The following is a 14,548-nucleotide window of genomic DNA, read 5'->3' as shown; positions in this document are numbered from 1 at the left end:
TATATACGCAGTTTCTCTCGCTCTGGCTTGCCATTCTTTTCCTTTGCACATAGACATCAAAATAGCATTCACCAAATTGACTGACAGATGTTAGTTTGGATCTCTTCTCTCCTAACAATCTGAAATATTTGATCACTTTTTGTTATGGCCAAAGGACATTTTGGGGTCATTTTTAAACATAGTTCCTCTTTTCATCAGCCCAATACTTGTTTTCTATGAAAAACAGCCACATCCAGAATCGTACTTTATTACTGATTTCATTTCCATATTTATTTTAAATCTTTTGGTTTTGCTAAAGAGTTTTTGCCTCTTTCCTCTTCACAGAATGTATACAAGTCTGATCTCCAGTGGATGAAAGGCATTGGCTGGGTCCCCATTGGGTCTCTGGATGTGATCAAGTGCAAGAGAGCTGGAGAGATACTGAGTGACACCCTCTACCGCCAGCCTCCAGACAAATTTAAATTTACCAGTGTGACTGATTCCCTGGAACAGGTGCTGGCAAAGAACAATGCCATCACCATGAACAAGGTGAGCCCCCGTGGCCCCAGGCTCTGCAGGGTGCCAAATGACGTTACAACACTTGAATGACTAGCAGAGTTACAATTATCCATGAAACTTTGGGGTCACATTTACCTCCTAAATTACATACTTAAAAGCCTCTAAATGATTTCTATTATCCCTAGTTTTAACTTTGATAACTCGCACTAAGACTGAAACCTCCAATTGAACACCTTTATTCAAATCTGCTTTTCTTTTCCTTAGAGCAATAACAATCTTGTTTTAATTTGGCGTTTTGTAATTCTCATTTCAAATGGTTTCCTATGAACATCTTCTTTGATAGCGTTTATATACAGAAGCCTGGGACAAAGACAAGACTCAAATTCATATCATGCCTGACACTCCAGAGATTCTGTTGGCAAGGCAGAACAAAATCAACTACAGTGAGGTAGGAGCAAAAGTCTGTGGTACCACCCTTAATTTGTTGTTGTTGTTGTTGCTGTTGTTTGTTTTTCTACACTTTTATGAAGGTGTTCAATTATCACGGTACATGTGGCTCTGTGATAGGAACACTCAGACCATCGAACCTTTCACATCTGGCTTGTATATCATGTGCTGTAGGATTCCATAGGCCAAATGAAGTCACATTACCTTTTGGTTTACGGCCACTGCTAGTGTAAGTTAGTGGGATTGAGTAGTATTTTTAGCATTTCCAAGACGTAAGATAGCCAGATAAAATACTAGCTCAATATTACTACTAAAATATTATTTGTTGTTTATCTGACATTCAAGTTCAAGTTGTCATGCTATCTTTTTATTAGCTAAATCTGACAGTCTGGTAAGGAGGCTCTGATAATATGCACCTCTTCCCCACCTGGATCCTCAGTAAAATTGAGAAGTAAAATAAAGGAGTAGAAATAAAACTCAACATATCTCATTTTTTACTCCTAAAGTTAGGTTCAAGGACACATTTATATAAGAGGCAGACACACTGCTAACTGAACCACAGAACTGGGCTCCTCATCCAGGCACAGGACACATGGCAGCAGGACAATCAGCTCCACCCCTCCCAGGGGGAAGGTTCTGCTTAGGGCCTGGAGAAATGGAAGAGCTTGTTTCTAGAGGCAACAGTTTAGGGCTGATCTGGGCCTGCCCAGTTATCCCATCCCTACCAGGCAGATAAATCAATAAATCACTACAGCTCTCTGGTGGCAGAGGGAATAAAGGCACAGCGAAAGAGGTAAAGCTACAGAAAATAATTGAGCTCCTTTGGTAGAAAGAAAACCTCAGGCATTGAAAGAAGTATTCCCCCCCTTTTTTTTAGAGTAAAATGCAATTTTATAGGTGCATGTTTAAACTAATATGATACAGCTAAAATTCAGAATCAAAGTTGTTATTAAGGTCAAATTACCTGCATTTTAAATTGTACTTCAATCTTTTTCTCATTTGTTTTTTAAACATAAAATATTACATGATTGTCAAAATTTTAAGTAATAAAGAAATGAGTAGAAGTATATATATATTACACACACACATATATATACAGTCTGTTCAGAAGGTATCCAGCCATGTAATATAAAAAATAGAGACATTTACTGAAGAAAATACAAGATACAAGAAACATTATACATAGGACAATGGCGCTTCAGTCTCCTTCAAAGTAGGCACTTTGGGACCTCACACAGTTCTCCTAAATGCCATCAGCTGCCCCGTCATATTTTCCTGAATCTCATCGATGTTCTGAAATCTCCTCCCTTTCAAACTTGATTTTAGTTTTGGGAAAAGCCAGAAATTGCAGAGCACCAATTGTGCACTGTAAAGGGGCTGAGTCACCTGGGTGATTTGATGTTTGACCAAAAAACTGTGCACAAGACGGGATGCACGAGCAGGCATGATGTTGTGATGAAGCTGCCAATCACCAGTGGCCCATAGCTGCGGCCTTCTGAATCATCTGAATAGTTTCTATAGAGGAATGCTCAAGCTTAACGCAAAATTTGATGCAGATGTGTTGCTCTATTCGCTCAGTCATTTTGAATGTGGCAGCCAAACAATACACAAGTGCTCACTCAATGGCATCTACTACCCCCACTGACTAGTACAGTGAAGTCATCCTTGTTCACACATGCTCATTCCAGTCCACTCTCCCTGGCTGCCAGGTTACATTGGTATCATGCAAACTGTTCCCATTCTATTAACAATGGCTGGACTTTTCCCAGACATGCTTTGTATATTATGAGCAAATAAATTAATCATTGCTCTGAAATTTCTTTTTCACTTAGAAATATGTATAGATTGATGCTTTGTCCATCCATTTATATTATGATTATGTCAATCAATGTTGATATGTATAATATATCATTTAATCTACATATAATATATATTAATCTATTACATATCATTGTAGATTAATAATATATTAATATATCAATCTATACTATGTAATAGATTAATACATCTGTGTTAATACCCACTGATATATCTCATTTGTTTCTAATGCCATATAGTTTTTTTGATAAGATATAATTTATTCATTTTCAATATTGCTAGAATTTTAAATCTTTTCCAGAGCCTCTTCTTTTTTAAATGATGTGGTATGTCACTTGATAATCCCTAAGTGCTCTCTGTCAAACCTTTGCTTTAACTCTTACTTTCTTTCTATAGACTCTGTACAAACTTGCCAATGAAGAGGCAAAGAAGAAAGGCTATGACTTGCGAAGTGACGCCATCCCGATCGTGGCAGCCAAGGCCTCCAGGGACATCGTCAGTGACGTGAGTAACACCACTCCATGTGTGTACCTGCTGGACAGGATCGGGGGTCATCGCGATCATTATTACAATGGGAAGATGCATCTGAGTGCCAGTTCAAGCACATATTTATTGTGATTTAAATGAAAGAAATGTTTTTCATTTGAAAAAGCTCTTTCACAGTTTTAACTCCAAAAGACTTGAATATTCAAGCCCCATAGGGAGAGGTTGTCCTAAACTTCAGTATAAAGTTGAATTTGAACCTACAGTTTTTTCCTATCTATAAATATGAGACATTATCTCCATCTTTTGAGCTCATGGTCCACACATAAATAAGAAGATGCCAGAAAAGTTAAAAAACAAAACAAAACAAAACTTGATTACCGTATTGGTTCAACATCAGAAAAAGGCCTGGTTACAATTAGGTTTAGGGAAATACACCTTTCCCCAAACCTGCTCTGCATTTTGTAAACTCTTTCTTTGAAAAATTATCTCATGTGCTTCCTTTTGAATTCTTTTTAAATGAAAACAGAAAAACAAAGACAAACACCCCAAAATGCTAAAATGGTGAGCCTGATTTCTCTTTCCGCTGTCTCTGAAGGAAGTGGGTCCTAAATATATATCAGGATTGTGCAACATTATCACCTCAAGTGGAGAGAAAATGTCCAGAGTCAGTGCTTGCCACCCCCTCCAACAGTACGCTTCCTTGTCAAGTTGTATAATTTGTTTTCTCACTTGAGGAATCCAAGCGAACGTTAGGCAAATTTGATTTTTGACAGAGCAAGACACACAGGATGGAAAAACCAAAACTGTCCATTTCAGGGTGACAAGGGACCCAGTCAGTAGAAGTCAGCAGAGCCAGACTGGGGAGGGGTAATAGGTGGCCTGGAGCATGAAACTGTACCTGTGGACTCAGGAGTAACATTCTCAAAATCACATGTAAAACTTCTGGATTAGTGACTTCACTGGCCCAAGATGAAACAAAGGTAGCATACAATTCCAACTGATTATTTTAAGAGTGTTGCTGCTTTAATTTCCAGAGACTTAACAGCTGCAAACCATAAAACTGTGTAGGTTGGCATACCTTCCCATTAGATTATTTTTGCAAAGTCTCATCAGAGTTCAGAATGAAGAGATAAGTTGATATTCAGATGATTCCATTTCTCTGCAAGAATTACTAATTTTAAAATAATAAACTTTTAAATTAATAAGACTTGTAGCCTTTTATATTTATTTTTATTTTTAAAATGATTGATTTTATTTCAGTACAAGTACAAAGATGGTTACCGCAAGCAACTCGGCCACCACATTGGCGCCCGCAACATCAAAGATGACCCCAAGATGATGTGGTCCATGCATGTGGCCAAGATCCAGAGTGACAGGGAGTACAAGAAGGACTTTGAGAAGTGGAAGACCAAGTACAGCAGCCCCGTGGACATGCTGGGGGTGGTCCTGGCCAAGAAGTGCCAGACGTTAGTCAGTGACGTGGACTACAAGAACTACCTGCACCAGTGGACGTGCCTGCCCGACCAGAATGACGTCATCCACGCTCGGCAGGCCTATGAGATTCAGAGTGACGTGAGTACTGAGACCTGTCAAATACCACCAGTAACCGTGTTTGTGATGGTAATCAGCAATTGTCAATGGGTGTGTCACAAGATTTTTTAAAACATGCAATACCTGACTATTTAGTCAGCGACACTGACCTTTGTTCCCTTAGATTGTCAAATAAAAAAATGACAACAGCCAACACAACTGTAGCTGTTCAATGTGAATCAATCAAAATTATATCTATATTTTGTCAGATCAACAAAAAGTATATTTTTTGATGCACCACAGAATTTTAGTAATTAGTTTCTGTGTGCCATAAGATGAAAAATGTTGAAAATCACTGTAGTAAGACATAGATAATGATCTAGGATTAGGTGGAGCTCTCAGAAAGAATAATGTTTTTTTCTCTTCACCCCTCATTCACTGTGCTATACTTTTCTTTTGGAGAGAACATAATATTTTAAAAGAGAAAGACGTGAAATTTGGCTATCTAACTTTTCCAGCTCTTTTCTTTCATTTTTGAAATCAAGTGTCATTAACAGCTTTAGTAATACTTGCTTTTGTGTTTATTTCCCCAGAACATTTATAAATCAGATCTGCAGTGGATGAAAGGCATTGGCTGGGTCCCCATTGGGTCTCTGGATGTGATCAAGTGCAAGAGAGCTGGAGAGATACTGAGTGACACCCTCTACCGCCAGCCTCCAGACAAACTTAAATTTACCAGTGTGACTGATTCCCTGGAACAGGTGCTGGCAAAGAACAATGCCATCACCATGAACAAGGTGAGCCCCCAGTTTGGGGGAAAGTAAAGCAGGGCTATATGTTCTTGAGAATATTTATAATTAATTAAGTTAACCTTTTTTGTTTTATTCAATTTCCATCCTATGTACAGTGATTTGGTTGAGTTCTCTATTCAGCTACATTATATGTGGAAATTTCTGCTTTGATATCTCTTGTAAAATCACCAGAGCTAAGAATGGGACAGATATTTGGTGTGCAAACTGTTTAAAGTTTATGAAAGTTATATATGATTTGGTATTAAGGGTTTTTTCCTGTTAGGTATTTATCAAGGTTAGTATAGAACAGACAAGTCAAATGCAAAGCTCCATATAATGTATGAAGAATGAAATCTAGAGATAGCTAATCCAGGTAACTTTTGCAGTTGATAAACAAACAACAAACAAAAGATTGGGAAGGATTTGTTTATATAGCCACAGTACATGTGGATGTACATATATGCTTGGAAAACACTTGCTTTTAGTTTTTTTTATTGCTGTTCAATTACAGTTGTCCCCATTTTCCCCTCATTACTTACTCCCCCCTGCCCTGCCTACCCCAACTCCAATATTCAATCCTTCTCCTTATTGTCCTTGTCCATGGGTCCTTTATACTTGTTTCTTGACTTGCTTTTCATTTAATTGGAGTATAGGTGATTTTGTAATGAAACACATACAGCTTTACTCTTCATATTGTATACTACATTTATATTTAGTAATAATAATTTTGTAATGTCAAAGAGACTGAAGAGTATTGGTCTACAGTACACAGCACAGATAGTGAGAATGCTGGCTTTCAACATTGTCAGGATCTCTAAATTGGAAACTTCTGTTTACAGCAAACATTGTGTATCTAATTCATTAACCTTTTCATGTCTTCCAGCGCTTATACACAGAAGCCTGGGAAAAAGACAAAACCCAAGTCCATATCATGCCTGATACACCTGAAATTACATTGGCAAGACAAAATAAAATAAATTACAGTGAGGTAAGACCATTTATTTTATTTCCTTGATCTGACCACATTGATTTTTGCTGATGTAGTAGAAAGATCAGAATTATGGGTTTAATTCTCATACAGACCAATTAGTTTAGTTGTTTTTTTTTATGGTTGTTATTCTGCCCTTAAGATATGTATAATTGTATTCAAAAAGTAGATAGGTAGATAGATAAATAAATACGAAAATGTCTCCCTACCAGGAGGGGGGAAAAATCTGTCAAAGTCAACTATTTATCATTAAAACAAATTGTAATTTTAATTTATAAATAATTATTGCTATTTATCAGATTAGTACTTGCTTCAAAATTTGTTCTGAAATTTTCTTCAGTTACTCATCTGTAAAACAGGATAGAAATGCTTATCTTGGAAATTTCTGTGATGACCAGACAAATGAGGTTTTTTATATACATAAAATATGCTCAGTCTGGTACAAAATATCAATAGTTGCCTAATAACTTTTTAATTTTTCCCTTCATATTTATGTTACCATGAAGATTAGATTCTTAATATAGTCAAAATAACTTGAGGTTTATTTACAAGAACTAAAAGAGAATTCTTAAATTTACCCACTTTAGAATTGTCTGAGGACAGTAAAATACATTCCTATATGCATTATCTCCAGATAAATTTATCATCACATATCTTAGCAGTCTAGAAATACTGTTGCAGAAAGAGCTTCTTGCCTAGTTGTCTTGACAAAGAATTATCTGGTTTATTCAGGAAGAATTCTGGTTTCTTATATGTCTGTGCATGTGTCTTCATTTTTAACAAAAGGGGGAAGGTAGACTTTTCTCAATTTAAGAACAATGAAATATTTAAGCACTCATTTTCAAGACTTGACCATATTGATTATTTTACCTGTATTCATTACTTTTACCTATAAAAATGTAGTCCTAAAGACAAGGCATGCTTATATCTTTTAAAATTTGTTTAAGGCTGAATATACTAGTGCAGTTCTGCATGCAAAAGTAGTCTTCTCTTGGCAAAAATACATTTTTAGAGTGAAAGCGAGTACTGCCATCTAAAATCTACTACTTCTGTCCTCAGAGCCTCTATCGCCGGGCCATGGAAGAAGCCAAGAAAGAAGGCTATGACTTGAGAAGCGATGCCATTCCCATTGTGGTTGCCAAGGCCTCCAGGGACATCGCCAGTGACGTAAGAGCTGATCAAGTCGCTCCCTTTGTAACTGATAGGCCAGACCAGTTATTGGAACACAGCTGAAAGTCTCGTTAGTCATCGTCCATCTTAACAACCTTTATTTTATAGGCAAATAAAGTGAAGATTTGACACTGTAGTGATGTGCCCCAGATTACAGGCATCATAAGGCAAAGTCTGGCTAGAATGTGATTCTTTGATTCTTGTCATTTGGGCTTTGCTCAATAAAACTGAATGCCTTGATTACAGTTAGATGGACATATGTTCAGGTACTCCTAAAACCTCATGAACTCTGTTCAGGATACACCTAAGACAAAAATTCTGGGGAAGAAGTAAGTTTCACTGAGTTCTCCCCCATCACTTGAAGAAGGACATAGAATAGCAAAAAAGTTAGAAATGTCCTCACTGAGGGGTCCACAAAATCAATATTCCTTTACTCTAAAAATAAAAATATCAGATTCCTCTATAACTTACTGTTAATCCAAAAGTAACAATATTGCCCATTTTTTAGGGTTTTTTTTTTACCATGATAAAACAACATATAACATAAAATTTACTAAGTTAACCATTATCAAATGGTTGGCAGTGTTAAGTATGTTCTCACTTTTTCAGCAGTGTTAAGTATGTTCTCACTTTTTCATCTTGCAAAACTGAAACTCTATACTCATCAAACAACAAAAACTGCCCAGTTTTAAACTATACCCCAGATTATTTGTGCAGAAGAGAGTATTTCTCAGAATGCCTTAGAAAAATAAAATTGATGAATCATGTAAACACATCTCAGATATACCCCCCCACATGACCGAATTCTGAGTTGCAGTTTATCACTCTACTTGAGCTCACCCTTTCAATATTCACTTTTAATCACTTTTGTCAACATACAAGTTTTAGCATAATATAAAGGAATCATCAAGGAGTTAGATTGTGGGAGTGTGAGACTGAGTACAGCATCCTCTTTGGTGGAGTCAGCACGCCCCACGGTGCAGCAACATAGCAGCGCGTGATGAAACTCCCCTAAGTGTCTTTCCCAGAAAAGCATCACACAGAAGACACAACAGGAAACAGTTCCTCCTGCTTCCTCCTCATTTCCTGGGTTCTCTCTTTCAGTACAAATACAAAGAAGCTTATCGTAAGGAATTGGGTCACCTCATTGGTGCCCGAGCAATACATGATGACCCCAAGATGATGTGGTCCCTTCACATTGCCAAAGTGCTGAGTGACCGTGAGTACAAGAAAGAATTTGAGAAATACAAGACCAGATACAGCAGCCCAGTGGACATGCTTGGTATCGTTTTGGCCAAGAAATGTCAGACTTTGGTCAGCGACGTGGACTATAAACATCTTCTGCATGAGTGGACATGCCTGCCTGACCAGAACGACGTCATCCAAGCTCGGAAAGCTTATGACCTCCAAAGTGATGTGAGTACTCCTGATGCTGGTTCTCCATTTCAAAAGCAGCCCTGAAACATGTCCGTGGGTTCTGACTAGTGCTAGGGGACTGGAATTAGTTTGTGTATTTCTGAATAGTATACCAGTGAATGCTCAAAAACAGTTTCCCATTTGTAGCCCTACAGTTTATTTCACAATTTTTCTTCCTCAAAAGCTATATGTAAAAGAGGAAATAAAGTATATACTATCAATTCTATACAGGTATATTTCTTCCTGGTAATTCAAGCTTCCTTTGTCTGAATTAGAGGACTTAGTCCTCAAAAATATATAACTACACCTTTTGGGGAAGAAGTGGGAAAAATGCATGCATATGTCAATAGAGGATAATAGGGAGAGACTTAGGAAACAGGAGTATATGATGCTAAATTATTTTAACAAACATTCATCTTTAAATCTACTGATGGGAAAATACTAAGAATCCTTTCCATGATGTTTTGTTGACTTGTACATTTGAAATCTGTATGGTTTTGTGAACCAATGTCACCCAAAAAAATTTAAGAAAAAATAAAAATAAAGTAAAATAAAATAAAGTTGTTCTTAAAAAACAATAATCTAATTTTTATTAACAATTAACCTGACCTATTGAGAGTAAAATAAAAGGAAAGTTAGGGAAATATCTAATATACTATCTTGTGTTAAAATTTTGTAATACACTCAACATCATGACTGTGTCTTTTACATTAAAAAAAATCTCACATAATTCTTGGTATAATGCTCTGTACCAGAAAATGCTTAGGGGAAAAAAATATACTCATAATTCAATAATGTTTATGAATGAGTGATCTACTGTGCTGGGAGCCTTATCTGTTCATCAGTAGTTTTGTATTTTCTCTAGCGTGAACCGTTTTGTGACTGTGAATCTGAAACACTAATTAATAAATGTGTTACCTGTTGATTTGCAGAATTTGTATAAGGCAGACCTTGAATGGATGAAAGGCATTGGTTGGGTCCCCATTGGCTCCTTGGAAGTCATTAAAGCCAAGAGGGCCACAGAGATACTGAGTGACAATCTCTACCGTCAGCGTCCAGATGCACTGAAATTTACCTGCATAACTGACACCCCAGAGCAAGTGCTGGCAAAGAACAATGCTATAAACATGAATAAGGTGAGTCTTCACCCCTCACCACTAGATAACAAAATTCACCATAGAACAAGGTAAACATTCTGACATATTACTACATTTTAAAGATTACTATAGGGTTTATGGTACCTTTAAAAATGACTTATCCATTGTAAAGCCATAGTTACGTATTAATACTTGAAAATATTAAACTGATGTTAAAAATAGTCTGTACTATAATTATATTATAATTATAGATTTTAAATACTACAACCCCATTATACTTTTCACAACTGCTATAGAATTTTAAAAAGAAACAGTAAAAACACTGAGTCCACACAATAGTGATCTAAATACTCCTGGAAATAGTAATTTATGGACATAAAAGGTAAAAATTTATGCAACTTTAATAATTTTATTTCTACTTTATATAGAGGAGAGGTGACTGGCACATAATCAAAAAAAAAGTCTGTGAACTCCAAAATAATTTTTCTCATTTTTTTTTCCATAGCGCTTATATACTGAAGCCTGGGACAATGATAAGAAAACAATCCATGTCATGCCTGATACTCCAGAAATCATGCTGGCCAAACTCAACCGAATAAACTACAGTGATGTAAGTGAACTATTGATCTTATAACGAACAGAAAGGCAAACATGAACTGTTACAATTGTTTCCTTCATGAACTGTTTTGACTTATTTATTATGCATACTCCAAGCTAACATTGTCAGTAAAAGGTAGTTCTCCCTTGATTCAATTTTGGTCTATGTGGTAGGTCCATAAAGTAGGCCAGCCTTTTAGCAATAAAATATCAGGGCATGAAATGCTTATGGAGAAATACTACAATAGGAATTATACTCCTAAACATTCCCCTACATGTGAGTGAGAGTATCAAGTCATTATTTTATTCAACAGCTATTTATTAGGCAGGCCCTGGCTTGGAATTCACTTGATAATCAGTAAGTTTGTATGTCCTGCACTGTTTTGCTGCTTCGTTAATGTTCTGGTTACGATTTAATGTTATTTGCAAATATTTTTCTAGGTGTCTCATTAAGGACCAATATTTTTACCAGGGCAATGATTCTGAAACACTGCTTTACAGATAGACCATGGTCTGTGATGATAGCCCACAGTAAAATGAGGGGAGAAAAGGACAATGCATTGAGTTTTTCATTAATCCAAATATATTCAGTTTTTAAATACTTTCCTTATTGTTTCTTCTTTAGTACTAAAATGGCCTTTCTTTAACATTATGATGGTGATAGTAAGTAGTTTTTTCTATCATAGGTTTGTTTGGCAAAACAAAATTTTGGTAACCACATGCTGATCTCCCCCCCAAATTTCTGAAATTTGCCAATCAGTTAAATTCCAAAGTTTAGAACATGTGCCTTAAAATCTTTAAGTGCTATGAAACCAAGTTTTGTACAAACCCACCCTAATACTTCACTTTGTGGATTTATTTCTGTAGTTTAAATAAAGGAAAAGTGATTAATTAACAGTTTCCTTTTTTATGAAAGTAGAAATGATTTAATGCCTCTCTTTTCTGCAGAAACTCTATAAACTTGCTTTGGAAGAGTCTAAGAAGGAAGGTTATGACTTGCGGGTGGATGCCATTCCAATCCGTGCAGCCAAGGCTTCCAGAGATATTGCTAGTGATGTAAGTTGATGTTTTTAGAAGAGACATTTCATATTCAAAGATGTTCACAAATGGAAGGACAGAATTTTTGGTATCCCTATATGTCTCAATTTCCTTTAGCGATTCCCTCGTGTACAAAGTTGCAAAGAAAAACAAAGAAAAACACAAGATACTATGTCCATTATACCTGTTAAGCAATTAAAGATAGAGGTATTTTCTTAAATATAAACACTTTATGGACACCAAAAATGGGTTCGTATTTTCAAAACTGAGCAGCAGTTAACACAGATATTCATAAAAAAAAATTAATGGCACATGCAAATCAACCTTCCCTCCTACTTCTACCCATTTATTCTGGCATTAACAGAAGACTCAATAATAGATACAATTTAGAGTTTTGGTTCATACTTTGGAACTTTTCATGAGGTTTTCCTACCAAGATGCGCCTAACTGATTACAAGGACAAATTGAGGAGTAAGTGAAGCTTTTGTTCAGTACCCACTTGTTTCTTCTCTCTATTTCTTTCTCATGAGACACATCTCGGGAGGGTGTCCAGCACTGTTATTCTGTACTAGAGCTGCTTAGAACCCAAATCCAGACTTTTCTTCTAGAGTGGTCTCATGCCTTAGATTTATGTTTCATTCCTTCTATTATTTAACCATTTCCTGGTTGTCAAGCTGCAGAGGCCCATACTATGATCATCTCTTGGTAAAATGGACCATAACATGTTATTTTTACATTTAAAAGTAGACTGAGTGTTGACACAAGTTGTGACTTTCTCATGGTGAAAGTCCAATGACATTGACAAGGTGATAAGGGAGGTATTTCTTGGTGACACTATCAGAATATAACCCCTATCCTTGACCAAGGTATTCACTATACATTCTAATTACAATGAATATATTCTAAAATATTCTAAATATTAAAGCTTTTTTTTTAGAAAAAATAGCCACATCTTTATTCAGTAGATGCTCATTTAAATTTAAATTATACACGATGTTTTACCCTCACTTGTTGAGCAATCCAGTGTAAGCTAGTTAGTGCTGTCACTGGGCAGGGACTGGGCCCTGGGCGGGTCCACCTCTGGCCAGCCTGCAGCATGTGCGTTTTGCACTTCATGCAGGAAAGATTTCACAACCAACATGAGTGTAGGTGATGTTGAGAATGTGTTTATTAAAGCTGGGGCAGTGAAACAAAGGAAGGACTTAGGGTAGAAGAAGCAACAGGTGGTTCTCTGCTCTGGCTCCCTAGAAACATTATAGGGAAGGAGTGAACCACGGCAGGGCTGCTGTTAGCTCATCAGGAAGTCAGAGAAAAAGAGGGACTTAGAGACAGGATCAGGTGGTAAGCCGGGGACGAACTGCCACTTCCTGCTGCTCCTCTGGTTGCAAGTCTTGTGGGGACCCTGAGAGTTTAGGAGGAAATAAAAAGTTCATGCCCGAGAAGGGGCCTGGGCGTGCTCTAGAGGGAGCCCACACTGCTGTTCTTTGTCGTGAGGGTTTTTATCTTGCTTCTGTGGGAGAGACTCTTAGGCTAGGATGTCAGCAGAATAGTCATCAGCTTTTCCAGGTGCATTTTTAATATGCCAAGGCATCAAAATGAGCGGATAGGGGAGTTTGGGATTATTCTCTGGTCTGTTTTACTGTTTTACTTCTATCTTAGTCTGTCTGGCTCTAATCGGGTTTTTGCTACTTGTTCCCTTAACTTCATCTGTCCTTGGGTTTAGCTGGCACAAATGACATTAATTGGGTCTCTGTGCCCTATCTCCCTGACCAGAGTGATTTGAGCTATGTATTCTCTAGTTAGACAGGAGAGGTATAACCCATTTCTTCTCAAGTGTCCTTGGTTAGGGAAAATAACCTCTTGTGATTTACTAGCTGGCTATAAGTTGTTCAGCTTGTTTGGCCATGTTTAATTTTCTTTTCTCAGTTTCTCCATTTCACTTGCCAAGGAATTTTCCTAACTTCTAACTATCAGCCTCACTATACTTTAGGAGGAAGGGGAAAATATTAGGAACCAGAAGCTCCTGTATTTTAGTCTCAACTCTGCTACCAACTTGTGATGTAACCATGAACAAATTACTTAACACCTCTAGGCTTCAGGTTTCTATTTTATAAAATGGGGTTAATGGTATTTAACCTTTCTCTTTCACACTAGTGGTAGCAAAAATGAAAAGAAATAATGTCTGCATGAAATTCTGAAATGTGATATAAATGAGATGTTCTTATCATTAGACTCATACTCCCTTTTTTTTTTCAGTACAAATACAAGGAAGGCTACCGTAAGCAGCTTGGCCACCACATTGGTGCCCGCAACATCAAAGATGACCCTAAGATGATGTGGTCCCTTCATGCGGCCAAGATCCAGAGTGATAGGGAGTACAAGAAGGATTTTGAGAAGTGGAAGACCAAGTTCAGCAGCCCCGTGGACATGCTGGGGGTGGTGCTTGCCAAGAAGTGTCAGATCCTTGTAAGCGACATAGACTACAAGCATCCCCTGCACGAATGGACCTGCCTGCCTGATCAGAATGATGTTATTCATGCCCGGAAAGCCTATGACCTTCAGAGTGATGTGAGTGGGTCTAATATTATTCAGCATATGTTTGAAAGGTTTAAAAAAGAGGTTTTTGTACCATGGGATCTTTTGGCAAGATGGTTAAACCTATGCACAACTTC

General features: G+C 37.1%; 1 protein-coding gene across 11 annotated transcripts in view; it reads left to right on the top strand.

Moving 5' to 3' along the window:
- NEB (nebulin) overlaps positions 1-14,548 on the top strand; it is a 199,472-nt gene that overhangs the window by 88,437 nt on the left and 96,487 nt on the right. For all 11 annotated transcript variants that reach the window (XM_054562772.1, XM_054562777.1, XM_054562775.1 and 8 more), the window contains exons 66-77: positions 325-528; positions 842-946; positions 3,160-3,267; positions 4,510-4,821; positions 5,373-5,576; positions 6,454-6,558; positions 7,618-7,725; positions 8,833-9,144; positions 10,077-10,280; positions 10,747-10,851; positions 11,787-11,894; positions 14,133-14,444. In XM_054562772.1, coding sequence (XP_054418747.1) covers positions 325-528; positions 842-946; positions 3,160-3,267; positions 4,510-4,821; positions 5,373-5,576; positions 6,454-6,558; positions 7,618-7,725; positions 8,833-9,144; positions 10,077-10,280; positions 10,747-10,851; positions 11,787-11,894; positions 14,133-14,444 — 2,187 coding nt within the window. The remainder of the gene's footprint in view (positions 1-324; positions 529-841; positions 947-3,159; positions 3,268-4,509; positions 4,822-5,372; positions 5,577-6,453; positions 6,559-7,617; positions 7,726-8,832; positions 9,145-10,076; positions 10,281-10,746; positions 10,852-11,786; positions 11,895-14,132; positions 14,445-14,548) is intronic.

The sequence above is a fragment of the Pteronotus mesoamericanus genome, unplaced genomic scaffold (genome assembly GCF_021234165.1).
Source record: "Pteronotus mesoamericanus isolate MK-2021 breed Mesoamerican mustached bat unplaced genomic scaffold, CSHL_Meso_final scaffold_651, whole genome shotgun sequence".
In the NCBI taxonomy this organism is placed as follows: domain Eukaryota; kingdom Metazoa; phylum Chordata; class Mammalia; order Chiroptera; family Mormoopidae; genus Pteronotus; species Pteronotus mesoamericanus.
The sequence above is the reverse complement of the archived record's forward strand: the minus strand, read 5'-3'. Positions and strand labels throughout refer to the sequence as shown.